The sequence below is a fragment of the Pelophylax lessonae genome (genome assembly GCF_965119305.1).
Source record: "Pelophylax lessonae genome assembly, chromosome: 6".
Classification (NCBI taxonomy): Eukaryota; Metazoa; Chordata; class Amphibia; order Anura; family Ranidae; genus Pelophylax; species Pelophylax lessonae.
The window spans coordinates 327,866,904-327,893,803 of record NC_138773.1 but is presented as its reverse complement, the minus strand read 5'-3'; the positions used below and the strand labels follow the sequence as shown (position 1 = coordinate 327,893,803).

Genomic DNA, 26,900 nt, shown 5'->3' with positions numbered 1-26,900 from the left:
CCATTGTGGGAGGGGCAGAGACACAAAGTACTGCAGGAAATCTCACCATTGTGGGAGGGGCAGAGACACAAAGTACTGCAGGAAATCTCACCATTGTGGGAGGGGCAGAGACACAAACTACTGCAGGAAATCTCACCATTGTGGGAGGGGCAGAGACACAAACTACTGCAGGAAATCTCCCCATTGTGGGAGGGGCAGTTCAAAAACTCATGTGTCATTTCATATATGAGAAGGATATTAGTTCAGAAAGGAAGTTGTTGGTGACTCTGGATGATGCCTATAGAAAGTGGCGCCATCTTTGTGGAAAGAAAGGCAAGAAAGACGAAGGCATTGTCCGGGGGAGTACTGTTATCTTGGTAATAAATACTTGGCTGTGTTACACTGACACATTACTGAGCACATACATATACATAATACTTAACATGAAAGATATGGCAGACAATAGGTCCACCCCAAACCAACAAGTCTTTATCCAACTTTATAATATCAATTTTATTTTTGTTACAGCAAGAATTTGTGGTATAATCCGTTCTGAAGACTAAGAAATTAAATCACCAAAACTGTAATATGAACTCGTAGTAAAGACTCTGTGTCCAGCTGGAAGAACTCCCGTATACCGTTATCAGTATATAGTAAGGGTCATTAGGTCATTGTGTAAAGGTGATGAGATACTCGGGATAGGCCTGGATGTCGTGGAATATCACATACATTACAGGGTTTGTCGGATTGTCTGAGACGCTGTCATACAGGTCTGTGGGGTTTGAGGGATTCTTAGGAGGGGGGGCAATCATCCCCTGTTTTCCGACACACGAAACCCCTGTGACCACACGGGCCAGGTACATGTACTTGCATCTATTCCCATCCGGACGGGAGTATGTGTCCTGTGCAGAATAACTGGCGTTCACTGCAAAGTACGTTCCGTTTCCGTAATAAGCCGCTGTACAAAGAAACAAAAAGAACTATTATTTTCTAAATTCTAAAATTTTCACTATCATGTATAATGGTGACATCACATGCACTTTTTCCAGGGCGGGGCATCATTTTAAGGTCAGCCATGCTCCACCCCTTTTTAATGTCATGAAGGAGAGGAGCTTAGTCATTATCACATAAAGCGCGGACATTCAAAGGTTTGAGAAACCTGATGCAAAAGCAAAGCTGACCCTCTCTGTTTTGGGTTTGTGCAGGCGGCACATGCATGAACATTACGTCAGTACAAGCTGTGACGTCACGTGCCATGCCTCTGTGCACAGGTGCCACAAATCTCCTCAATTTCCTTGCCCCAGGCTCCCCCTTTCCTGGAATGATAGCACTGGGGCCTGGTGCTGAGGACAGTGGTCTGCTGATGTCAGTTACTGCCCATGCCGCGACTCGCGAGTATCTATTTTTAAAGGGGAAAAATAAGTCGCTCTTTACCATTTTTCAGATCGCTGATCGCCACTCACGTGACCTGCCACCTCTCTTCTCCTCTCGGACTCTCCTCCTCCCCTCCTCACTCATGTCAGCAGGGAATCCTCATCCCCACCCGCTGCAGGCAGCTGTCAGACAGGCAGAGGAGAGAGCTGGCGGGTCACGTGAGCAGCAATCAGCTCTCTGAAAACTGGTAAAGAACGGCTTCGTTTTTATATAACACATACACAGACACAAGGGCATGGGCACACAAGATTATTAAACAGACCAGAGAGGATAGTATAAAGTGGCTTAACAACCACTTTAAAGGGGAAGTTGAGATTCCGGGGGGGGGGGGGGCACCTGCCCCCCCCCCTCCCTGCCCCGCCATGTGGACACTGGATACCCATGATCACATGTGCATCACATCTACAGTTGTACATGATATTGAAGTTAGATAAGTTATGTCAGACAGGTCATATATGCCCACTGAATGGTGCCATATCCCAAAAACTGGTAAAGAGGAAAAAATTTACTATGGATGGGACTTTTAAGGCATCATAAGACAAGAAGAATGAATAAAATGCGGAAAACATTTATTGTACAAAATTGCTAAAAACAATACATAGTTGTATCCGTATGCATGGTGATCACATCAAGAAACATAAGAATACCCATCAATCAAAGATCAACTATATTAGAATAGAAGAATAAACCCCAACACGTTTCAACTTCTGTAGTCTTCTCCGGGGGGGGGGGTTAAATGTGATGGGTAAGTTGATGTTGATGGTGGGGACCAACCCAATAAAAAGACAACCAAGGACAGTGGACAAAAAGGGGATTCAATGGACAATTGCCATTAATACATGGATTGGAACACCACAGTCTCAGAATCTGGATGGTCTCTGAGAGGGCAATATGAAGCCATATACACCCCAAAACACCTGTGCTGGAAAGATGGGAAATGGGGGAGGGGGGAGATTTAATACCTAGTTGCCAGTTATTAGGGTTCATAAAGAAGCAAGGTCATTTAAGAAATGCCACAAAAGGACTATAGAAACCCCAAGCTAGGTGATTAGAGGATGCCGCAAACAGGAGACATAATGAACTACACACAAAGTGTTCAGACAAAGATGGTGTCTGTGGGTGGTACAATTTTTCCTCTGATATCAAAGTTACTAACTGGGTGTCTGAGACAATATATTTAGGTGTGAACAGGAACCCATGACAGGAATGGGATACCTTGAAACGGATGCCTTTACAAGAATGAACTACCAGGATGGGAAGGTCTTTGACAACAGTGGCGTAACCATCTGCCAATGGCCATACTTGTGCTAAAGATTGAAGACAGGTTGTTTCTCTTTCCTTTCCACATAGGAGACTTAGAGATGCTGTGTGACTGTACTAACCATCACTGGTAGTGAAAGACAGATACTTAAAGTGGAGTTCCGGCCACAAAAACATTTTTGAGATAAAAATACCCCCCTAATCCTAAGCTAACGCCAATTACACTAATACTATTCCCACATTACAGTAGAGTACAGTAAATGAATAAAGATGAAATCTTACCTTTAAAATTGATTGCAGAGCGCGGCCATCTCCGGTGTGGGCGTCTGAAGCCACTGTGTCCCCCGCTGTGTCCCTCTTCCTGGTTTCTGGCTACCCAGAATGCAGATCGCAATCTCGCGCATGCGCTGTAGATTGCGATCTGCAATCAGAGTAGCGGCCGGCCATTCCCATTGCATCCTGGGATGGATGACACGCATCTCCCAGGACGCAATGCGAAACCGAAAGTGACATCCGGGGCCGCGGCCGCAGAAGAAGTCAGACAGAGATGCCCCTAAAATAAGGTAAGTGACCCCAAAAAAAAAATTCATGTCCAATTCTTTTTTAACATGCTTTTCCCTACAGGAATCAAAAAAGAAGGAAATGAGGACGGAACTCCGCTTTAATGGTTTGAATTGCTTCAAGTGGGACGGTAATATTTGTCAGCTGTTTGATTCTGAACATGTTCATTGAAAGAGCTAATCACATTGGCTTCTGTTCAGTGGCGCCTGGTGCTCAAAATTTTTTGGGGGGGCGCAAAAAAAAACTGTAATAGGTATTGCTTTGCGGCAAAAAACGCGGTAAAAAATTGCGTGACTTTGAGGTCATGGTACAGGCAGGGCACAGGTGATGGTACAGGCATGGCACAGGCATGGCACAGATGATGGTATAGGCATGGCACAGATGATGGTATAGGCATGGCACAGGTGATGGTATAGGCATGGCACAGGTGATGGTATAGGCATGGCACAGGTCATGGTACAGGAGAATGTATAGGCATGGCACAGGTCATGACACAGGTCATGGTACAGGCATGGCACAGATGATGGTATAGGCATGGCACAGGTCATGGTACAGGCATGTCACAGGTCATGGCACAGGTCATGACACAGGTCATGACACAGGCATGGCACAGGTCATGGTACAGGCATGTCACAGGTCATGGTAAGGGCATGGCACAGGTCATGGTAAGGGCATGGCACAGGTCATGGTACAGGCATGTCACAGGTCATGGTAAGGGCATGTCACAGGTCATGGTAAGGGCATGGCACAGGCATGTCACAGGTGATGGTATAGGCATGTCACAGGTCATGGTAAGGGTATGTCACAGGTGATGGTATAGACATGTCACAGGTCATGGTAAGGGCATGTCACAGGTCATGGTACATGCATGTCACAGGTGATGGTATAGGCATGTCACAGGTCATGGTAAGGGCATGTCACAGGTCATGGTACATGCATATCACAGGTGATGGTATAGGCACGTCACAGGTCATGGTAAGGGCATGTCCCAGGTCATGGTACAGGCATGTCACAGGTCATGGCACAGGTCATGACACAGGAATGGCACAGGTCATGGTACAGGCATGGCACAGGTCATGGTAAGGGCATGGCACAGGTGATGGTAAGGGCATGGCACAGGTGATTGTATAGGCATGTCACAGGTCATGGTAAGGTCATGGCACAGGCATGGCAAAGATCATGGCACAGGCATGGCACAGGTCATGGTAAGGGCATGGCACAGGTCATGGTACATGCATGTCACAGGTGATGGTATAGGCATGTCACAGGTCATGGTAAGGGCATGTCACAGGTCATGGTACAGGCATGTCACATGTCATGGTAAGGGCATGTCACAGGTCATAGTAAAGGCATGGCACAGGTCATGGCACAGGTGATTGTATAGGCATGTCACAGGTCATGGTAAGGGCATGGCACAGGTGATGGTACAGGCATGTCACAGGTGATGGCATAGGCATGTCACAGGTCATGGTAAGGGCATGTCACAGGTCATGACACAGGTCATGACACAGGCATGGCACAGGTCATGGTACAGGCATGGCACAGGTCATGGTAAGGGCATGGCACAGGTGATGGTACAGGCATGTCACAGGTCATGGTAAGGGCATGTCACAAGTCATGGCACAGGTCATGGTACAGGCATGTCACAGGTCATGTCACAGGTCATGGTACAGGCATGTCACAGGTCATGGCACAGGTATGTCACAGGTCATGGTACAGGTCATGGTACACAGGTACAGGCATGTCACAGGTCATGGTACAGGCATGTCACAGGTCATGGCACAGGCATGTCACAGGTCATGTCACACTCACAGGTCATGTCACAGATCGGGTCACAGTCACAGGTCATGTCATCACGCTGCAGCGGCTTCAATCACTTACCTGCTCTCCTGCCTGCAAGACGTCCACGGAGCGCTGCTCCTCTCCTCGAGTCCTCTTCTTCTGACGGCAGTGGGAACCGGTCCGGCGGGAAGGTGAAGTCCACGGTGCACTGCTCCTCTCCTCGAGTCCTCTTCTGACGGCGGCGGGAACCAGTCCGGCGGGAAGGTGACGTCCACGGCGCGCTGCTCCTCTCCACTAGTCCACTCCTCTTCTTCCTTCTTCTGCGTCCTGACGGCGGCGGGCAGGCAAACCACACCAGTCCAGTGGGAAGGAGATCGGGCAGGGATGGTGAGTGACTGACACACGCACCGGCACCGCCCCCAACGACGTCAGCAGGGTCAGGATGTCCTGAATGATGATTGGTCCAGGCTGGAGTCTGGACCAATCACAGCCAGGACATCACAAAAGTGGGGAGTGTCGGGGCGCATTGCTCTGCGCCCCGGTGACCCCCAGAAGGCCGCCAATCGGTGCCTCTGCCCGCCGCAGGTGGGGTGGAAAACCAAACCCCCATAGCCTCCACTAAGTCCGGCGCCCCTAGTGGACTAAAAATTGAATTTTTTTTTATCTTTTTTTTTGGGGGGGGCAGCGCCCCTGCGCCCCCTATACACAGGCCGCCACTGCTTCTGTTCCATGTCCTTCAATGTCAGAGACAGGCTTTCCCTATTGTTTGTATATTGAGATAATGTGTATTCCATGTACTTCAAGGTAGGGGACGTTCAGACTGTCATTGGCAGTCTTGTCCTATTGTCTGTTTTGAGGTGGGATGTGTATTGTGTTAAGTCTGCCTGTTCCATTGTTAAATGTTAATGACCTCACATTGTTCTGTCCAGATGGCTAGATAATTAGTTCAGGTTAATTCTGTTTCTGTATACAATATCATCTGCATATGATAATGTAATCAGGCAGAGGGGAGGGATTGTGTATACTGTATGGGAGTGATTCAGTGTAAACCTCCATTTTTATTGGATTGTGAATTTCATGTCCTGTTCCACATGAGGTCCACCATGGAGGTAACCTTGGGGGGGGGGGGACACTGTATAAAAGAGCAGCTGTACCATTAAACCTAGAGTTCTGCTTCACCTCCAATCTAGAGTCCTGTCTCTTATTGGGGGGACCTGCTACAAGGGATTGCTATGTTCTTCATACTCCCTTGAATAATCACTGAGGTAGTTATGCTGTCTGGTGGAGTGCTTGGAGCCCTCGGGAAGCACTAGGAGCATCTGTCAACAGAGGTACCCGGTCGGGGTGGCAGTTGATCTGTTACATTTATTACTGTCCCACTTGAAGCAATTCAAACCATTATCTGTCTTTCACTACCAGTGACGATGAGTACCGTCACATGCTGCATTTTGTTCACCATCATAGCACTGTAGCACAGTCATTCTGCAGTCTCCACAACTGGCCCCATTAGCAGGCAATAACTTGAGACCACAGTTTCCAGTCTGCTTTTCAGCTCCCTGGCTGACTTCCATCCTACTGCACCATACTTTGCAAGTCCCTGTGAATTGTCAGGACTAAATCTGAACTCTGCTTGCACCTCCTCTGATTAGCTGCTGTCTCTTCTATTAGCTGGACTGGACTATATCTGCTCTGCCCACCTTTTGGGGACTTTGTACTTCTTCAGTGTCTGTCCTGCCTGTTTGACAGCTGTTACTATCCAGGAATTTCCATGTGTTTACACCCCCTGGTGTGCTAGCAGTACAACCTCTGCACTCAGTGGCCCTTGTGAAGACCTGACACAAAAGGGTTGTGCTTCAGAGTGTGGCACTGGATTCAGGAGCTTTGGACTACCTGGATATTGATGCCCCTACATGAGCACAGGGGCCCAGCAGCTGTGGTCACTCACCATTCTTTCCAGCGTAGCTCCTGTTAAATCCATTATGGTTCACACTGTTCACAGTATTGGAGTCCAAACCATGGAAGAGCTGCTTCTCGTTAGTGGTGGAGCCATTCTTATCATCAATACTTTGCTTCTTTATCTGGTAGTTTATCCACAGGTGGCGGTTCTGGATCCTCTCGATCTGTTTAGACACAAATGTCATTATGGGCCAAGTGAATCACAAGGAATGTGACAATACAATCAGCCAGATGTATGACAGCTTATCACTAGGGATGGGTGAACGGTTCAGCCCGAGCATGAGTTTGGGCCGAACATTTGCCTGTTTGGCCATTTACTGAACACCCAAATTTGCAGGGAGTTCGCCCCGACAAACACCTTGCAATGCACTGAGCGCTGTACAGTGCATTCTGTGCCTTGATTGGGCAAAGCTTTACCCAATTAGGGCTCAGTGTAAGCTGGTTGTTAGGAAGCGGGGCCAGAAAGCCGACCGCAGCGTTCTTAACAACCGATGACAATGGGTTTCCCCGCTGACAGCTGAATAAAAAAAAAAGTGCCGGTTAAAAAATAAAGAAAAAAATGGTGTGGGGTCCCCCCCAAAATCCATACCCCACCCTTTCCCGAGCATGCAGCCCGGCAGGTCAGGAAAAGGGGGGGGACAAGTGAGCACGACCCACTTCCTGAACCTTACCAGGCCACATGCCCTGGTGGCACCGCCCCCTTCTGATGTCACATGACGTCACCTGATATCAGAAGGGGGCAGTGCCACTCGGTGGCGTAACCAGGCGGCCCCGCCCCTTGCCTATATAGGAGCTGCCAAAGCGAAGAAATGGCAGCCGGAGGGAGGCAAAAGCGTTTTTTTTTCTTCTGTTTTTCAGGTCCGGCAGGCGTCGTGATTGACGATGGATTTACATTGAGGGACACTTTTTTTTATTTTTAATAAAGGGTTTGTCAAAAACAGTTTCCTGTGGTTCTTACTTTTTGACACTTTTTTTAGTGAATGGGTACGTAGTACCTGATACCCATTAACATGGGGGGGGGAGGGAGCCGGGATCTGTGGGCCCCCTTCTTAAAAGGGGCTTCCAGATTCTGATAAGCCCCCCCCACCCACAGATCCCGACAAAGACAGCCCAGGGTTGTCGGTAAGAGGCTCTTGTCCTTATCAACAATGGGGACAAGGTGTTTTGGGGTGGGGGGCGCAGAGTTCCCCTTGCCCCAAAGCACCCACACCCCCCTTGTTGAGGGCATGTGGCCTGGTATGGTTCAGGAGGGGGGGCACTAGCTCATCCCCCCTTTTCTTGACCTGCTGAGCTGTATGCTCAGATAAGGGTCTGGTATGGATTCTGGGGGGGACCCCATGTGGTTTTTTTTTGGCATTTGTTTTTAAATTTTTTCAAAGCCGGGAGAGGGCAATTGTAACCGTGAGTCATTTTAAATGGATTTTTTTCTTTAGAGAGGGCATTTTTGCTGTAGCATGTTCTGTATATGCTACAAATGCGCCACTTTACAGGCACATTAAGGAGACCCCCCAGTCACTAAATTTAAAAGGAATTTTTTTATTTTCATTGTTGCACTTTAAGCATCATTAAAATCACTGCTCCTGAAAAAACTATCTTTCTTAAAAACATTTTTTTATTAATACATGTCCCCCAGGGAAGTACCCAGACCACCATAACCCGTTTATGGCCAATTACTTGTATATAAACCTTCAAAATGGGCACTTTTGATTTTTCCTGTCCGGCTCCCATAGACTTCAATGGGGTTCACTGTTCGGGTTAGAACATGAATGATTGGAGGATTGTTCACGGGAATATTTCTTACATTCTGTGATAAGCAGGGATGGGCTGAACACCCCCCTGTTCGATTCACAGCAGAACTCCCAAACAGGGGGGTGTTCGGCCCATCCCTGCTTATAGCAGAATGTAAGAAATATTCCCGTGAACAATCCTCCAATCATTCAGTTCATCATAATGTATGGCACACCCTCCAAAACCCCTGTTATATCATCCATCTCCATTGGCTACTTCAAGTAAATGAAAAAGATTTATTACCTTGATAATTCGCATTGGGCAAGATTTCCTGAATTGCGCTTCCACATCTGTGTACTCCTGACTCCCAGCACCTAACGGGACCACCTTCATATTGTCATTGTTCATTGAATCCCAGTGTGGGGGGATGTTTAATTTTCCTGTAATAGAAACACTCAACAGTGATATCTGTCCTCTTCTTACAGACCCTCCCTGTATAAAAATGTCCATTGTGTGCCATATACTAGGGATCAACCGATTATCGGCAAGGCTAATATATAGAGGGCCGATATGCACTTTCCCTGATATATCAGAATCGGCCCCGGGGGTTACCGATATTGTCATGACGTCATTGCGTATGTTGCGCCACGTGCCTCCGTGCACTGGGACAGCTTCTGGCTTCTTAGGCCGCTTCCCTCAGCCTCGTCTGAAATCGGGGAGTCTCGGGACAGTCAGTGTACAGTGCACACAGTGTGTTTAACAAAGCCGCCACATACATACACCCACCCACAGCTGCTCAGTGCCAGCCAGCCAGCCACCTACACACCCACTGGCCTGTACCAGCCAGCCACAGGCCCTGCCTGTACCGGCTAGCCAGCCACAGGCCCTGGGCCTGTACCAGCCAGCCACCCACCACACAGGGTGTCAGTCACCCACCCACCAAAAGGTGCCAGCCAGACAGCCACCCACCACAGGGTGCCAGCCAGCCACCCACCACAGGGTGCCAGCCAGCCAGCCACCCACCACAGGGTGCCAGCCAGCCACCCACCAAAGGGTGCCAGTCAGCCAGCCAGCCACCCACCACAGGGTGCCAGCCAACCAGCCACTAAACACAGGGTGCCAGCCAGCCAGCCACCCACCAAAGGGTGCCACCCACCCACCTAAGGGTGCCAGCCAGCCACCCACCAAAGGGTGCCAGCCACTCATCACCACAGGGTGCCAACCAGTTTTTGTTAAGCCTATATTCAATTTCAGTAGTTAATAAACAAACATGTTCAGTAACAGATTTGTGTTGAAAATTGTGTTTATTTTGCAAAAATTTAAATGTTCAAAATATCAGCCCGTATCGGCCGATACCGATATGCAATGGCCAAAATGTTGGTATTGGCAACGAAAAACCAATATCCGTCGATCCCTACCATATACTACATGTCATCTGATGATTATATGGAGGGGGGGGGGGGGTGAGGCTACAATTCTAGCAAATGAATAAACCATAACCTTATGTTTCATTCATTATAATGGAACGAACCCAGCTCCACTATAACAGTTGGGGGCTACACGGTGTCACTGACATTGTGTCTGCAGGAGTGTATTAGGGTGAGAGGGTCCAGCACAAGGAGGCCGGGGCTCATATGATTAATGTATAATTATTATAAACCCGATGAAAGAGAAGAGAATAGACCCTATCAAGGCATTGTGGGAAGGTTGCAGTGCGGAGTTATGAAGGTATTCAGATTGGATTGTGCGCTGATTGCGACAGATAGATAGATAGATAGATAGATAGATAGATAGATAGATAGATAGATAGATAGATAGATAGATAGATAGATAGATAGATAGATAGATAGATAGATAGATAGATAGATAGATAGATAGATAGATAGATAGATGCCCAGCACCTGTGATTTTCCAGCCATGTAATGACCCATGGTGAAAAGAGAAATAGGTGCGCGAACCTTTATTGAGAAAAAGGAGTGAAAAAAAGCAGCACTGAAAAATTATAAATATGTGAGAGGTTGTAACAAATGAAAAACATCAATTACAGAGTGCGCTAAAAAATTATGGAACACAAATATTCACAAAAATGGTGATTGCTGATGTCCAGCTAAACACAAAGTCTATATTCTAAATGATGAGACTGTGCAAAAGTCTTGAAAATCCAAAGAATATAGTGAGGTTGGGGAGTGATGAAGGATAAGGGTAACCTCTTCCCAAACGGTGATCCAGACAGTGCTCAAATGTACACGTGATGCACCCAGTGTTAAGAAGGGACTCTTACCAGATGATGGAGAGATGCAAACATATAGTGTATAACCCTGGAGTCCGTTAGGTCAGCTTGTAGGAGAGAATTCACAATAGGAATAAAAGCGACCATCTGCTTCCAAAGTGTAGGGATCTAGAGGCTTCCACTCAAGGGGATATCGCCACCTCCAGGAACATTCACTCGGCTCCCTCTGCTCAGCTGCTCACACTTCCCTCTTCCTGGAAGAGGGAAGTGTGAGCAGCTGAGCAGAGGGAGCCGAGTGAATGTTCCTGGAGGTGGCGATATCCCCTTGAGTGGAAGCCTCTAGATCCCTACACTTTGGAAGCAGATGGTCGCTTTTATTCCTATTGTGAATTCTCTCCTACAAGCTGACCTAACGGACTCCAGGGTTATACACTATATGTTTGCATCTCTCCATCATCTGGTAAGAGTCCCTTCTTAACACTGGGTGCATCACGTGTACATTTGAGCACTGTCTGGATCACCGTTTGGGAAGAGGTTACCCTTATCCTTCATCACTCCCCAACCTCACTATATTCTTTGGATTTTCAAGACTTTTGCACAGTCTCATCATTTAGAATATAGACTTTGTGTTTAGCTGGACATCAGCAATCACCATTTTTGTGAATATTTGTGTTCCATAATTTTTTAGCGCACTCTGTAATTGATGTTTTTCATTTGTTACAACCTCTCACATGTAATGACCCATATCTGATATAAAATGTAATTACCGTGTTTAGAATTACGTTGAAGCGTCACGGTGTTCCCTCTGGGATCTCTTGCTTTTAGCAGTTCTACAATCACTGTGTATTTTGCCCCATTAATATCGATATGTATACTTTGTCTGTCCTCGGTCTTGGCCTTCTCCAGCTCCATGTTTGTCATTTTGTCGAAAGGAATAAAGTTGTTTCCGTTGAGGTATCCCCATTCCACCAGATTACTGCACAGCTCCGCCTCCCGCTCTCTCGTCTTCTTATCTCGCACATTCTTTATCATGTCTTGGATTTTATTACTGACCTCCAGGACATCCCTGGACAGACCCAGCACTTTGACTGTGAAGTTTGGCAAGTCAAAGATAAGACTAACTTGGTAGGTCTTCTGAAGCTGGACTAAGGCCTCATGGTCCTTTTCATCAAACTCCTGGATCCAGTCATCTATGATGATGTTCTCGTACTGCTCCTTCATTATCAGATCATGAAGCCAGACTTTTGTCTTATCCACAGCACCCTGACTTTCCGCACACAGCTGGAAAATAGCCGGCTCAATGTTTTCTATTAATTCAAATACCTTGTCATCCTCTGAGCCTTCATTGTTCCATCCGAATAAGTTCTTTACAGCTGCATAGAAGGAAAGAGGATAAACAGTTTGTGCAGTCTAGATCAGAACCCCTCTAACTGCTTTCCTTTTGTACTTCAACCACCTTTACTATACACTTCTTCCACTCTGCTGAAACCTCTGTCACTGTGCACCCGCAACTTCCTCCAAACCGGCTTCATTTCCAGGGCTACCATACCGACACTGAGCCAGTGGAAAAGTCTATGTCTCACTCACAAATGACAGCACAGATCACATGACTAATCACAGGATCCATGTACCTGCCCGGACCTTTCATAATGATTTTATTGATTATGAAGCTTTATGATGGCGCTCCTAATTTATACATGCCATAGACATCATTTTCCAAATTTCCCCCAACATTTGTTCCAGAGACTGCCTCACAATCTGTTCAATGAGACCTATGGGAATGGGACTACTTTCCGGTAGTCACAAACTCTAACATTGTGTAGGATCCCTGCCCTGTTCCAAACTTACATTTTTATTGTAGTCCTTCTACTCACTCATGTTATGTAGCTTCTCTACTCCACATGCTTAGGCTCCTTTAATTTTTCTGACACAAAGAAGAGAGAGCGCAATCCACCTAGTGTAATCCCATCGTAAAAGCCATTGCTCCAACATGGCCGCTGTAAGATCAGGTGGTAAATGGCATCCAGAGAGGCTCACAGAAGGACGGATTAGCCCATAAGCCCCTGGAGCTGAGCCTCGGCATGCAGTGGCAATTGTGCACGCGCTCAGTCCAGCTGGCCCCACATTCAATGACGAACCTCCGCAACACCAGGAACCAGGCTACGTGCGTCATAGTTGCCAAGACAACACATTTCGGAGGTGTGGCCTCTTTTATCAAATCCCACCCACTCTGCAACTGACATGTAGTATATATACGAACAACCCAACTCATCCCCTTGCTTGGTTCTTAAAGGGGCCATGTGCAGAGAAGGTAAAACAACAACAACATCTAGGTGTCTCTAGATGTATGCTTGCTCTACACCTCTATCCCCACGCAGTTGAATACTTTTTATCAGAGGCCGACTATATTCACCCTTCCCAATCTGACTTCACCTGTCAGTGTACCAAATTTGCCCTACAAAATAACTATTTTAAATTTAATGGTTCTTATTATAGACAGCCATGGGGGCACATTTTTCACCATGCTATGTAAATGTATTTATGGGGTATAACATCTGGTCTGTAACCCCTTTGCTAGAAACTTAGTATATTACAGGCTAGGCTACATTGACGGTTTACTCATTGTTTGGGACAGTTCTATGGAGTCACTCACGAGTTTTGTCACCTACTGCAACTCCAACCCTTATGGGATAAAATTTACACATTTTGTGGATGCCCTTTCCCTGGTCTTCTTAGGTTTATTGGTCTGGGAAAATGAGGGCAGGATTATTTCTAAAACACATTTTAAAGAAATGGCAGGCAACTCCTATTTACATAGGAAAAGTTGTTATCACCCCAAGTGGAAAGATAACATTCCTTATAGCTAGTTTTTTTTGGCTGCGTAGGAACTGCTCCAGCACCTCAGATTATCTAATCCAAGCGGAGGTGCTGACTGCAAAATTCCTGGAAAAAGGGTACAAAAGAGATCACATTCAAAAAGCAGTTGACTGTTTCCGAAATGGGTTAGGTAAAAATCAAAATAAAAAGGAGGATAGAACAGATGAACTCAACGATTACCAAATTTAATGACCAACATTGGGCCATGAAAAAGGCCATCCAGAAGCACTGACCCATCTTGAAACAAGATCCTGCCTTAGGTGGGGTACTCCCAGATAGGCCTAAAGTGGTATTCAGGCAGGCGAATAATATTAAGTATAGTAGCCCCTAGTTCTTTAAAATATGGACACCATAGGGATAAAGACATTCCCACATTTTTGAAGATGAAATCCTACAAATGTACAGTGAAAAAATGTAAGGCCTGTCATTTTACGATCCATGGTAAAAAAAAAAAAAAACATTTATTAGGAGAGATGGACGGGTATTTCAAAGTAGACAGTTCATAGGCAGTAGTACGCAATTTGTCGTTTATGGCTTGAGATGCCCCTGTGGGTTATAATATGTAGGGTGCGCACTAGGTTTGGAGAACACAGGCGCTTCACAAACCTAGTGTTAACAGGCATTTTGCTCTAGTACATGGCGGCAGTATGGAAGGCCTAGAGTTATTTGGTATGAAGGCCATACCTATGCCTATTTCAAAGGGGGAGAGTAGCGTAAGACGTTCTGGATATTTACCTGGAGCACTATGTCCCTGGAAGGACTAAACGAGGAGTTGGAGATCAATGTAAATGAATTACATATTTTTAATACAAGTAGATATATGCATTGACTTGATAAAGGAGGTCACGCCTTTGAAACACGTCAGTTTGGCAACTGTGACGCATGTTCATTTCTAGTAGCCTGGTTCTGGTGTTGCAGAGGTTCGTCATCAAGCGTGGCACTGGCTGGATAGGGGGCATGTGCAGTACCTGCTGCACGCCCAGGCTTGGCTCTGGAGGCTCATGAGCTAATCCACAGATTTTGAAAGTGGCAGAGATTGCTGGGAAAGTGATCTGCAGGTGGATGTACTATTCTCCACTGTAAGTCCCAGCATGCAGGCAGCCAGGCAGGAACCCTATGGCAGTGGTCTCCAAACTGGCCTTAGGGCCAGATGTGGCCCTTTGCTTACCATTCTCTGTACCTTGGGGCCCCATTCCATCCACTGACTAACAATGGGAAATAATTCCTGCCACTGACACCAACATTGGGGCACTATTCCTCCCACTGACACCAATGACGGGGCACAATTAATCCCAATGACACCAACAATAGCACCCTATTGCCCCCCTAATACCAAGGATGAGCAATGTTTACTGGTGCCAGGATTTTCTACTCCCACTTGCCACAGCCTGGTCCCGCTAAGGTCTGAAGCACAATAAGCTGGCCTTTTGCTCAGAAAGTTTGGAGACCCCTGCCCTATAGCATGCAGCTTCTATGGATCACCTAGCCACTTTTCCTCCACCCCAAACTTGCTGGACCTTGCTTTATGCACTGATGAGCAGTCATGTTGGAACCGGAAGGGGCCATCCCAAAAATGTTCCCACAAAGTTGGGAGCATAAAATTGTCCAAAATGTCTTGGTATGCTGATGCCTTAAGAGTTCCCTTCACTGGAACTAAGGCCCATGCCCAACCCCTGAAAAAAAAACCCACACCATAATCCCCCCTCCACCAAATGATTTGGACCAGTGCACAAAGCAAGGTCCTTAAAGACATGGGTGAGCGAGTTTTGGAAGGAGGAACTTGACTGGCCTGCACAGTCCTGAGCTCCACCTGATAGAACACCATTGGGATGAATTAGAGTGGAGTGCAAGTTTGGGGACAATTTGACAGACATCTGTCAAATCACCTCCGAAGTTGCCAAAAGTAGTGCAAAAAGTACTTTTGGGAATCGGTGCGGTGCAGCAAAGTTGGCGTCCCACTGATTCGGACAGTGCTGTTGCGGGCAATAGGCTCTGATTTGGCATGTGATTTGACATGTCAAATTAGTCCGATGTGAACGGGGGGCTTATTGTCAAAGCTTAATTGAACAAGCTGAAGTTAGAAGCTGATTGGCTGCCATTCACAGCTGCACCAGATTGCTTATGCTCCAGGTTTTGTAAATCTCCCCGTGTGTCAAAGGCTTGTGCCTCCCAGATCTACACCCGGGGGAAGTCTATTGCCAGGAGAATAGCCAAAGTCTGGGGAAGGATGGATGCTTGGATTGGAGCTACTGAAGAGTGTTGGGTAGTTGGGTGGAAGCCAAAAATAAATAACTGGCGCACAACGAGGAATATATATCACCAGGGGCTATACCAATGTCACCGGACATACAACTAACCAGTTGAATAACAATAGGTAACAATCAATGGAAAAGGCAGATTGGAAAATAGAAATAAAAATCCATATTTGGCAATGTCCATAGAAAGGTCCATAAAAAGTCTATGAAAAGCTCAAGGTGCACTTCTGAGGCAGCTCTAGTGACAAGTAGAAGATACGCTTGGAGTCAACTGGAAGAAAACACAGGCGCCACTCTAAGTGCAGTAACTTGAAACTTGAATTAATTAAAGTTTCAAGTTACTGCACTTAGAGTGGCGCCTGTGTTTTCTTCCAGTTGGGTGGAAGCTACTGCCAGTGGACTGGAAATTCTGATGGCTCATCCAGGGGATATCGATTAGAGCTTAAAGATCTTTTCTCTTAACTGACTGTAAGTAGACTCTGCATTTTTTATTGTTTTTTGGTAACCAGAGCCCTAACCCCTCTGTCCCTGAGTTTATGGTCCTATAATAAACTCTGGTAAACTTTCCTAAAGTGATTGGCGCTCAATTTCTTTTGCCCCCTAAAAGATTTAAGGATTTTGTGGTGAAATACTATCCTATTGAGCTATCTTGGGGTCCTTCACTGTTGCCTAGGGATAAGAGGGTGATAGAACTAAATCCGGCAACACCAGCAACCCATTGTAAGCTTTCCAACTCTGTGTTCAGTCATCCTCAGACAAATCATCTCTTGTCAGTGCCAGAGTGCTCTGCGGTAAAGTGGTGCAGCCACTGTAACCCCATTCTTATGCCCAAAACTGGACAAAAATACAGTATACAGAGATAATTATCTGATCTAAACATGGCCAGACTGGGCTAGAGGTGTCAGAGAATAAAAATAGTTTAATATCAAACTAATCAGAAATGTAACAGAGGGCTTTATAGACCAATGGATCATTGATATTGCCAGAACAGAGGTGCATTTGCGCCAATATGCAGGTCAGGAACTTCCACCAGTACCCTGCGTGGGCACCATCCTTAGTATGAAAACGTGCACAGGCATGTTCCATGAACATTTTGCATTCAATTCTGGGACTGCCACCAAATGCCCTATTTAAAGGAAGAAGCAGTGACAGACGGTTGCTGGATTATTTTCAGCTTGTCTATGACCGATGCTTTCGTGTGTTTCCCGACTTCCTGTTACCGACTACCGGCCTGCCCCTGGATTCTATCTGCCGGATCTCTGGTTGTGACCTTGACTCATTGAAGGACACTGCTTCTTCTGTTCAACCAAGAGCGACCCCACCTTTGGCTGCTGACTACTCTGCTGCCCCCCCCCCCCCCGATCTGCTGTGTATGACCTTAGCTCTAACTCCTGATCACTCTGTCATCTTCTATTCTACTGACCATCCATGTATGACCTTGGCTTGGATCCTGACCTCGACAACGCCACTACAGTTCTTTCCTTCTTGGCCTCATCCTGCACCACCTCTACCTACTGTAGGTGTCGGCATTCTGCCAGCTGCTGGGCCTGACGTGTTCTTCCACAATGCTCCCTCATGTTCCTGCTGAGGTCCTCATCTTCCTGCCTGAGAGCTACCCAGCTAATCAACTCTTAGAGCAGTCATGTCCAAAGTCCGGCCCGCGGGCCAGTTGCGGCCCGTCCTTTAGTTTTGTACGGCCCCCTGAGACACTGCTGACTTTTGTCAATGCCTTTTGTCAATGCCTCCTCACATCCCCACCCTGATGCTGATGCGATGGCTCGGGGGCGGGGCCTCTGGCCTCCCTCGGCAGCTCGGCTGCTGCCGAGTCCCGCTCTGCCCCCCCCACTCGGCTCTATCTGCCCAGCGCCGCCCACGACTGCGCGGGAGTGCAAAATGCCTTCTCTCCTTCACCGCACACAGCCACCTGTAGGAGCCGACCAAGGATCCTGTGGAGTTGACCGAGGAGATGTGACTTCTACAATCCTACTGCCTGTTTCTGTAAGTGTGATATATGTGTATGTGTGTGTGTGTGTGTATGTATGTATGTGTGTATGTATGTATATGTGTGTATGTATGGAGTTGACCGAGGAGGTGTCACTTCTACAATCCTACTGCCTGTTTCAGTAAGTGTGTTTTTATTCATAAAGTACTGATGCTTATTATTTCCTATATATATATATATATATATATATATATATATAATGTGTGTGTGTGTGTGTATATTTCATTTTAATGGTTCAAATGTCAGGCAAGATGGTCGGCCCTCACGCATGTTCACTTCATCAAATCTGGCCCCCTTTGAAAAAAGTTTGGACACCACTGTCTTAGAGCAACCAGCAGGGAACTGCTCCATTGGCACCCATGCACTTTTAAGCCCTGCACTCCCTGTCATCACCTCCAGGGGAGCTCCAGAGTCACAAGGGAAGTCCTCTCACTTTGGCCTCCTACCAGGTACATGACTGATATGTGGCAAGGCTTTATAAATTTTTTATCCTTGGATTATTATATTTGATATTTACCCCACAGCCCACTACTCCTGCAAATCAATATCTCATATCCCATACTGCGGCTCACTTATCCTGCAGGATGATCTGATAAGAAGATCCTCTATAACGCCGTGTACTCACATTGCTTCATCTTAGTGAAGAATCCCTCTTCTTTGGCCAGAGATGCCCCCTCCTTCTTCTTCATGCTGGCGTGGAAATCCTTCAGCATTTGCTTCTGGAAAATGACGACTTTTACCATCCGGACAGATTGGGGAGATCTGGCGAAATTAGCCACCGATTCCAAAATGGAGTCCGCCACCTCTGATGCGGAGACGCTCCCCATACCTGCAACACAGTCCACATGGTCCAAGGTTAATAGAAAAGTAAAGCCAACAACACAAATGTCCCATACTGCAGATTCCCAGTCTTTAGATGTGGCAGCTGCATTCGCTTTCATTTTTATTTGCTGAGATTGTTTTCAGCAAGAACTGAAAATTCCTGTTGATCCTTCCAGAAAATGTCCTTATCACTTCCTGTGAGCTGAACTGGAAGACAAAAACAATGTTGCGTTTCTTCTGTAAACTACTAAATAACAAAGACAAACATGTTTGTAGTCCAGCCGAGGTAAAAACCATGGCTCCCTCCATACAGGAGAGTGAGTGATCATTGTCATCCTAGGCTTGGAGGTGCAGCATACGCAGGATCACAGATCAAAATAAAAGGAAAAACCATTAAAGAAAAGAAAACAATTGTAGCCACCACATCTGAAGACTGCGAATCTGCAATATATCACAATTGGAGTTTATACAAGCTTTTAACGTTTACAGCAGTAGTCAGCCTGCTTGATATATGGAGAAATCACCAAAGGGCCACAATAAATATAATTCTACAGAAAGCTGTCAGAGACTGCAGACATACTATCGGAGATGTTGGAGACTGTCCTTCACCGACCATCAAACAGGGGGGCAGAGTGTGACCAGTGGGAGTAGAAAATGACCTGGCATCAATGGCAGCAAACAATGTCCCATCACTGGCACCAGTTTGAAGAATAGTGTTCCATCAACGGTGTCAGTGGGAGGAATAGTGCTCCATCACTGGTTTCAGTGGGAGGACTGGTGCCCCATCATTGGTGTCAGTGGGAGGAATAATGCCCCATCATTGGTGTCAGTGGGAGAAATAGTGCCCCATCATTGGTGTCAGTGGGAGGAATAGTGCCCCATCATTGGTGTCAGTGGGAGGAATAATGCCCCATCATTGGTGTCAGTGGGAGAAATAGTGCCCCATCATTGGTGTCAGAGGGAGGAATAGTGTCCCATCATTGGTGTCAGTGGAAGGAATAGTGCCCCATCATTGGTATCAGTGGGAGGAATAGTGCCCCATCATTGGTGTCAGTGGGAGGAATAGTGCCCCATCAATGGTGTCAGTGGAAAGAATAGTGCCCCTTTAATGGTGTCAGTGGGAGGAATAGTACCCCATCATTGGTGACAGTGTGAGGAATGATGCCCCATTAATGGTGACAGTGTGAGGAATGGTGCCCCATTAATGGTGGCAGTGGAAGGAATGGTGCCCCATCAGTGGTGTCAGTGGGAGGAATATTGCCCCATCATTGGTGTCGGTGGGAGGAATAGTGCCCCATCCATTGGTGTCAGGGGGCGGAATAGTGCCCTGGCATTGGTATCAGTGGAATGAATTGTGCCCCATCATTGGTGTTGGTGGGAGGAATAGTGCTCCATCATTGGTATCAGTGGGAGGAATATTGCCCCATCATTGGTATCAGTGGGAGGAATAGTGTCCCGTCATTGGTGTCAGTGGGAGGAATAGTGCCCCATCAATGGTGTCAGTGGAAAGAATAGTGCCCTGTTAATGGTGTCAGTGGGAGGAATAGTGCCCCATCATTGGTGACAGTGTGAGGAATGATGCCCCATTAATGGTGGCAGTGGAAGGAATACCGCCCCATCATTGGTCTCAGTGGGAGGAATAATGCCCCATCATTGGTCTCAGTGGGAGGAATAATGCCCCATCATTGGTCTCAGTGGGAGGAATAGTGTCCCATCATTGGTTTCAGTGGGAGGAGTAGTGTCTCATCATTGGTGTCAGTGGAAGGAATAGTGCCCCATCATTGGTGTCAGTGGGAGGAATAGTGCCCCATCATTGGTGTCAGTGGGAGGAATAGTGCCCCATCAATGGTGTCAGTGGAAAGAATAGTGCCCCTTTAATGGTGTCAGTGGGAGGAATAGTACCCCATCATTGGTGACAGTGTGAGGAATGATGCCCCATTAATGGTGACAGTGTGAGGAATGGTGCCCCATTAATGGTGGCAGTGGAAGGAATGGTGCCCCATCAGTGGTGTCAGTGGGAGGAATATTGCCCCATCATTGGTGTCGGTGGGAGGAATAGTGCCCCATCCATTGGTGTCAGGGGGCGGAATAGTGCCCTGGCATTGGTATCAGTGGAATGAATTGTGCCCCATCATTGGTGTTGGTGGGAGGAATAGTGCTCCATCATTGGTATCAGTGGGAGGAATATTGCCCCATCATTGGTATCAGTGGGAGGAATAGTGTCCCGTCATTGGTGTCAGTGGGAGGAATAGTGCCCCATCAATGGTGTCAGTGGAAAGAATAGTGCCCTGTTAATGGTGTCAGTGGAAGGAATAGTGCCCCATCATTGGTGACAGTGTGAGGAATGATGCCCCATTAATGGTGGCAGTGGAAGGAATACCGCCCCATCATTGGTCTCAGTGGGAGGAATAATGCCCCATCATTGGTCTCAGTGGGAGGAATAATGCCCCATCATTGGTCTCAGTGGGAGGAATAGTGTCCCATCATTGGTTTCAGTGGGAGGAGTAGTGTCTCATCATTGGTGTCAATGGAAGGACTAGTGTCCCATCTATGGCATCAGTGGGAAGAATAGTGCCCCATCATTAGTGTCAGTGGGAGGAATAGTGCCCCAATAATGGTGTCAGTGGGAGGAATGGTGCCCCATCAGTGGTGTCGGTGGAAGGAATGATGCCACATCAGTGGTGTCGTGGGAGGAAAAGTGCCCCATCCATTGGTGTCAGTAGGAGGAATGGTGCCCCATTGTTGTTGTTAGTTAGAGGAATAATGCCCCGTCAATGGTGTCAGCAGGAGGAATAGTGCCCCATCCATTGGTGTGGGTGGGAGGAATAATGTCTCATTATTAGTGTCGGTGGGAGGAATACTGCCCCGTCATTGGTTTTAGTGAGAAGAATGGTGCCCCATCGATGGTGTCAGTGGAAGGAATTGTGCCTAGTCATTAGTGTCAGTGGGGAGAATGGTGCACCATTGATAGTGTCAGTGGGAGAAATAGTGCCCCATCATTGGTGTCAGGAGCAATAGGGCCCAAATGGCTGGATAAAGGTGAGTAAAGGGCCACAGTGTAGAGACTACTGAGTCAAGAAATGAGCAAACTACTTCAGCCAAGCCTGAATGATTCTAATTGGCAGCCAAAATGTGCCAATCAGCACCATTAAGTTCCGTTCCAATGAGTGAACCAATCAGATTGTGAACTGGTAAAGAGGTCCTTCAGAGATGCTGGTGACATGGGGGAGGAATATGATACATAAGAGTATTTATTAGAGCACAGACCTGTCCCTATGGCGGGGAAGGCCACAGATGTTGCCTGGAGTTGAGCACATTCGGTCAGAGCCTCGGTGATGAAAGTTTTTATTCCGCTGGCTGAATTGGTGCCGACCTTATGGAGGATTTTCTTGCAGCGAAGATTTCCATTCTGTGTCACAATATGATCTGTATTACCCCGAGATCCTGTAAATGGAAAAAATCCAATAAAAAAAGTTCACTGGTGTAACGGATCCCCAATACTCTGACTGAGTATATCCGTTGTAAGTCTCCCAAATCCCAAGTGATGTAGTGATTATTGCTCCCAGTTTCCCAAACATCAGCCAATACTTGATGAAGGGTAAAACTAATGTTTCTAATCCAGGCTCAATGGCCCACTTTTATACAATACAGAGAAATAGTAAACATGCCCATGACACTCCCATAAACACACCAGGTCAAGTGAGCCTGATTACATTATCATATGCAGATGAAATTGTATACAGAAACATAATTAACCTAAACTAATTATCTAGCCATCTGGACAGAAGCAATAGGTGAATGGGATTCCAAATCCAGACAATGTTATAATTAACATGCTAATTAACTCAGCACTGCAACAAGGCTACAACAATTACACATTATCCTAAGTATAAACACAGAACACCTTATTAAACAGACAATAGCAGGAGACCCCAGTAGCAGTTTGTCCATCTCCAACATTGAAGTACATGGAATCCACATCTAAGCAATGCTTTGATTATTCAGAAGTCACAGACTTCATGGCAACGATCTATAATAGTCTATGAGTCAAAGCTCATACAATGTTCCATCATTCTGATACAGTGGAATTATTGTATCATAGATTTCTTGAGGGATATTGTGGATAAATATTACTGTCCCATTTGAAGTAATCAAAACCATATTCTCAGTGTCCATTAAGAAGCTGCCCATCAATTTCTCAGTCACCCTGTGCCCCTAATAGAGACACAGGGTGACTTAGACATAAGAGGGGCCTAGGGGACTGATGATATTAGCATCTGCTATGAGTCTGACTGTGTAGAGCAGTCCTTATTGATAACGTGCCATCTAGGCCTTTAGCATGGTTACTGGGCCTAGAGTCCCAGAGTCTGTGTGTCTTGGGGAGATGTGGACGTGAATCCAAAGTAACATTACTCCAAGGGTCCCCCCCCAGGATACACTTTACAAAGAGTAGTGTTCCCTTAACCACTTAAGCCCCGGAAGATTTTACCCCCTTTCTGACCAGGGCCTATTTTGCGATTCGGCACTGCGTGACTTTAACGGACAATTGCGCGGTCGTACAACGCTGTACCTAAACAAATTTGACGTCCTTTTTTTCCCACAAACAGAGCTTTCCTTTGGTGGTATTTGATCACCTGTGCGATTTTTACTTTTTGCACTATAAACCAAAAAACAGCGTCAATTTTGCAAAAATAACAATATTTTTCACATTTTTTTATATGAAATTCCCCCCCCCAAAAAAAAGTAAAAATCTAAATGTTTTAACATTTTGGGCCAATTTTTTTTTTTTACCATATGTTTGGTAAAAAAAAATCGCAATAAGCGTATTTTGATTGGTTTGCGCAAAAGTTATTGCGTTTACTAACAAAGGGAAAGATTTTTGTCATTTTTGTTGTTTTTTTTTAACGCGTAATGGCGTCGATCTGCGATTTTTTTTGCGGGACTGTGACATTGCAGCAGACAGATCGGACCCTTGACTGACATTTTTGACACTTTTGGGGGTACCAGTGACATTACTACAGTAATCAGTGCTATACATATGTACTGTTACTGTAAAATGACACTGGCAGTGAAGGGGTTAACTTTTTTTTGAGAGGGAGGGGTTATGTGTGTCCCTAGGGGCGTGATTCTAACTGTGATTGGCTGTGGCTTGAGGTGTAGGAACACTGATCAACAGTCCTACATAGTAGAACCGTATGATCACCATTCCTACACAGGGGAGAATGACAGATGGTTGTGTTTACATCAGCCGCCTGCCTTTCTCCCTCTCCACTGACGATCGCGAGTGCCCGGTGGACATCGGGTCCGCCGGGCACACGTGCGGGGGGGTCCGTGACCACGCCGGAGCGGGGGCGGGCCTCCAGCGGCGCGCGCTCGCTCCCTAGACCCTCACAGGCTAGCGACGTAGTACTACGTTGCTCTGCCTGTGAGGGGCTGACCGCCGCAGTAAATAGTCTTGCGGAGGTCAGCAAGTGGTTAAAAGCCAGGGCCCATAGTCAGTAGGCAGGAGGCTAGCCTCCGCACACCTCCAGGAGCCCGTGGCGAACGTCCAGGCAAAAGGGCATTCGTCACAACTGGTATTATGTAAGTCTACTGTATCCAATCGTATTGTCCCAGTGAGGTGTCATACTGTGAATGTATTGACTCTCAATCATCAGAAGATGGAACATTGTATTACTGGCCGATCTAAACGCTGAGGGACTCATTACACAATATTGTCAGCCAAACAGATTTAGGCACAAGCAAAGCTGCTGCAGGTGAGTAATTAGCAGTCCATCTACCAGCCAATCAGGGTGAAGGTGCTAGCACAGCTCGTCTGCAAAGCTCCAGGAAAGAAGAGGATCCGGAATTTGCTGCACTTCTTCAACCTTTATTGCATATTCCATAAAATCATCACAGACAGTGTGGGGGTACAGCTGAAAGTTAACGCGTTTCGCACTCCAAGTAGCACTTACTCATAAAATTGAAAGTACTGCATTATGAGAGGCTCCTCTATCTCTCTCTTCATGTCACTGAGCTACCTGTAGCGTCTCTTAAAGGTGCAGGAGCGCCAATAAATGTATGCTGGTACCCATTTGTCGAAATGTATAGGATTCTATACTGGATGGAACAGAGAGCTAAACTCCACGGCTCAGTGTGAGAGACATCCAGTTGGGGTCTATAAAAAGGTTTATAAATCTCTGGGGAGTGCGCTGTGTACCTATCTGCTGGAGAGGAAAAGAAGAATTTCTTTTTGGTGTCACCTCTTCACTATGTTTGGAGTTTTTTGCACTGAGCACTTTGATTTGACTTTTTGTATGAACTTTTCATTTGTATTTATGTTTTGATGACACTATAATCTATTTGTGGGGGCTGTGAAAGCGCGATTTATTCTGTTTGGTTGTTTTATATGTAAAAAGGTACATTATTCTTTCCTAGGGCTGATGAATATAAAAGGCTAGAAATAAAAACAATGTATCCGGATCAAATGTGAGTACAGGGCTGTATCATTTTTTTCCCTTCTATTGGCTGAACTAAAAAACTAAAGTAGCATCGCTTCCAGTGCGACTTTGGCGCGACTTAGCAAGACTTTGGCGCGACTTAGAGCGACTTTGGCGCGACTTCAGCGCGAGGCGACTTTTTATTTGGCCAATCACAATTGAGGTCACTCACATGAAGGAAAAACATCTTTTGTCTGTCTGTCCAGAAACGTAAAAAAAAAAAAAAAAAAAAAGAAGAGCTTTTTTCATATAATTTTTAAGAAGCACATGCCTCCAAAGACGCCCAAAAAATGCCCGATAAATGCCTGCAAGAGAAAAAGCCAGCCGCAGAGAAGCCGTATTACTGAAATTATAAGGAAAATGCTTTTTTTTTTTAGGGGTTCTGGACATGCTACAGAGCTGAAACTTGACAGGTACACTTTTTAGACCCCCCAGACACTAAATACAAAAAATGACATGCCTGCCTAAAAAAATGCCCGATAAATGCCTGCAAGAAAAAAAGCCAGCCGGAGAGAAACCGCCCTACTGAAATTATAAGAAAAATGCTATTTTTTGGGGTGTTCTAAACATGCTACAAAGCTGAAACTTGACAGGTACACTTTTTAGAACCCCCAGACACTAAATACAAAAAAAGACATGCCTGACTAAAAAAATGACCGATAAATGCCTGCAAGAAAAACGGCCAGGTTGACAGAAGACATATTCATGTTTTAATAAAAATTATGCTCTTTTCTTGTTCAGGACCATTTTTTTGGAAAGTCGGATGACAAGTCCGATCACAGGTCGCTTCAATTAAGATAAGGAGGCGACTCCCATTGAAGTATATGGGACAGGTCGGATCACTGGGCGACTCAAAGTAGTACCGGACCCTTTTAATGAAGTCGGAGCGACCTTAGTAGCGGCAATTAAGACGGCACTGATTGAATTACATTGCTTTGAACCTGTCAAGCGTCCTGGGGCGACCTGGGGCGACGCAAGTCGCCTCGTGAGTCGCCCTAGTGTGAATGGGGGCTTAGTCGCCTCATAAGGGGCGACTTGTTAGTGCGACTTTCAGCGCGACTTCAGCGCGACTTGTATGATAGACGACTTTGTACTTGGCCAATCAGAATATGATGCTTCTGGGTCATGCTCAATCACACAAAAAAGAGTTCTTAAAAATTGTCGTTTTTGATAGAGAGCCAATTATTGAAAAAAAAAAGAGAGATTTCTTTGGATATAGTATCTGGGGGGTCTAAAAAGTGTACCTGTGAAGTTTCAACTCTGTAGCATGTCCAGAACCAGAAAAAAAATATAATTTTTCTTAGAATTTTTAGTAGAACAGGGATAGGGCTCCGCTCCACCTGGGCGTTTTTGTTGCAGGCATTTATCGGGCCTCCAAAGACGCCCAAAAAATGCAGATAAATGCCCGCAACAAAAACGCTCAGGTGCAGAGGAGCCCTATCCCTGTTCTACTAAAAATTCTAATACAAATTATCTTTTTTTCTGGTTCAGGACCATTTTAATGGAAAGTCGGATCACAAGTCGCTTCAAATAAG

General features: G+C 46.2%; 1 protein-coding gene across 1 annotated transcript in view; it reads right to left on the bottom strand.

The window, feature by feature from the left end:
• Window positions 1–521: 521 nt before the first annotated feature.
• LOC309557595 (protein mono-ADP-ribosyltransferase PARP14-like) overlaps window positions 522–26,900 on the bottom strand; it is an 81,714-nt gene continuing 55,335 nt past the window's right edge. The window contains exons 12-17 of the mRNA XM_082260390.1: window positions 22,154–22,330; window positions 18,690–18,893; window positions 11,698–12,303; window positions 9,004–9,140; window positions 6,962–7,136; window positions 522–937 (exon numbers count right to left, since the gene is read on the bottom strand). Coding sequence (XP_082116516.1) covers window positions 648–937; window positions 6,962–7,136; window positions 9,004–9,140; window positions 11,698–12,303; window positions 18,690–18,893; window positions 22,154–22,330 — 1,589 coding nt within the window. The 3' untranslated portion in view covers window positions 522–647. The remainder of the gene's footprint in view (window positions 938–6,961; window positions 7,137–9,003; window positions 9,141–11,697; window positions 12,304–18,689; window positions 18,894–22,153; window positions 22,331–26,900) is intronic.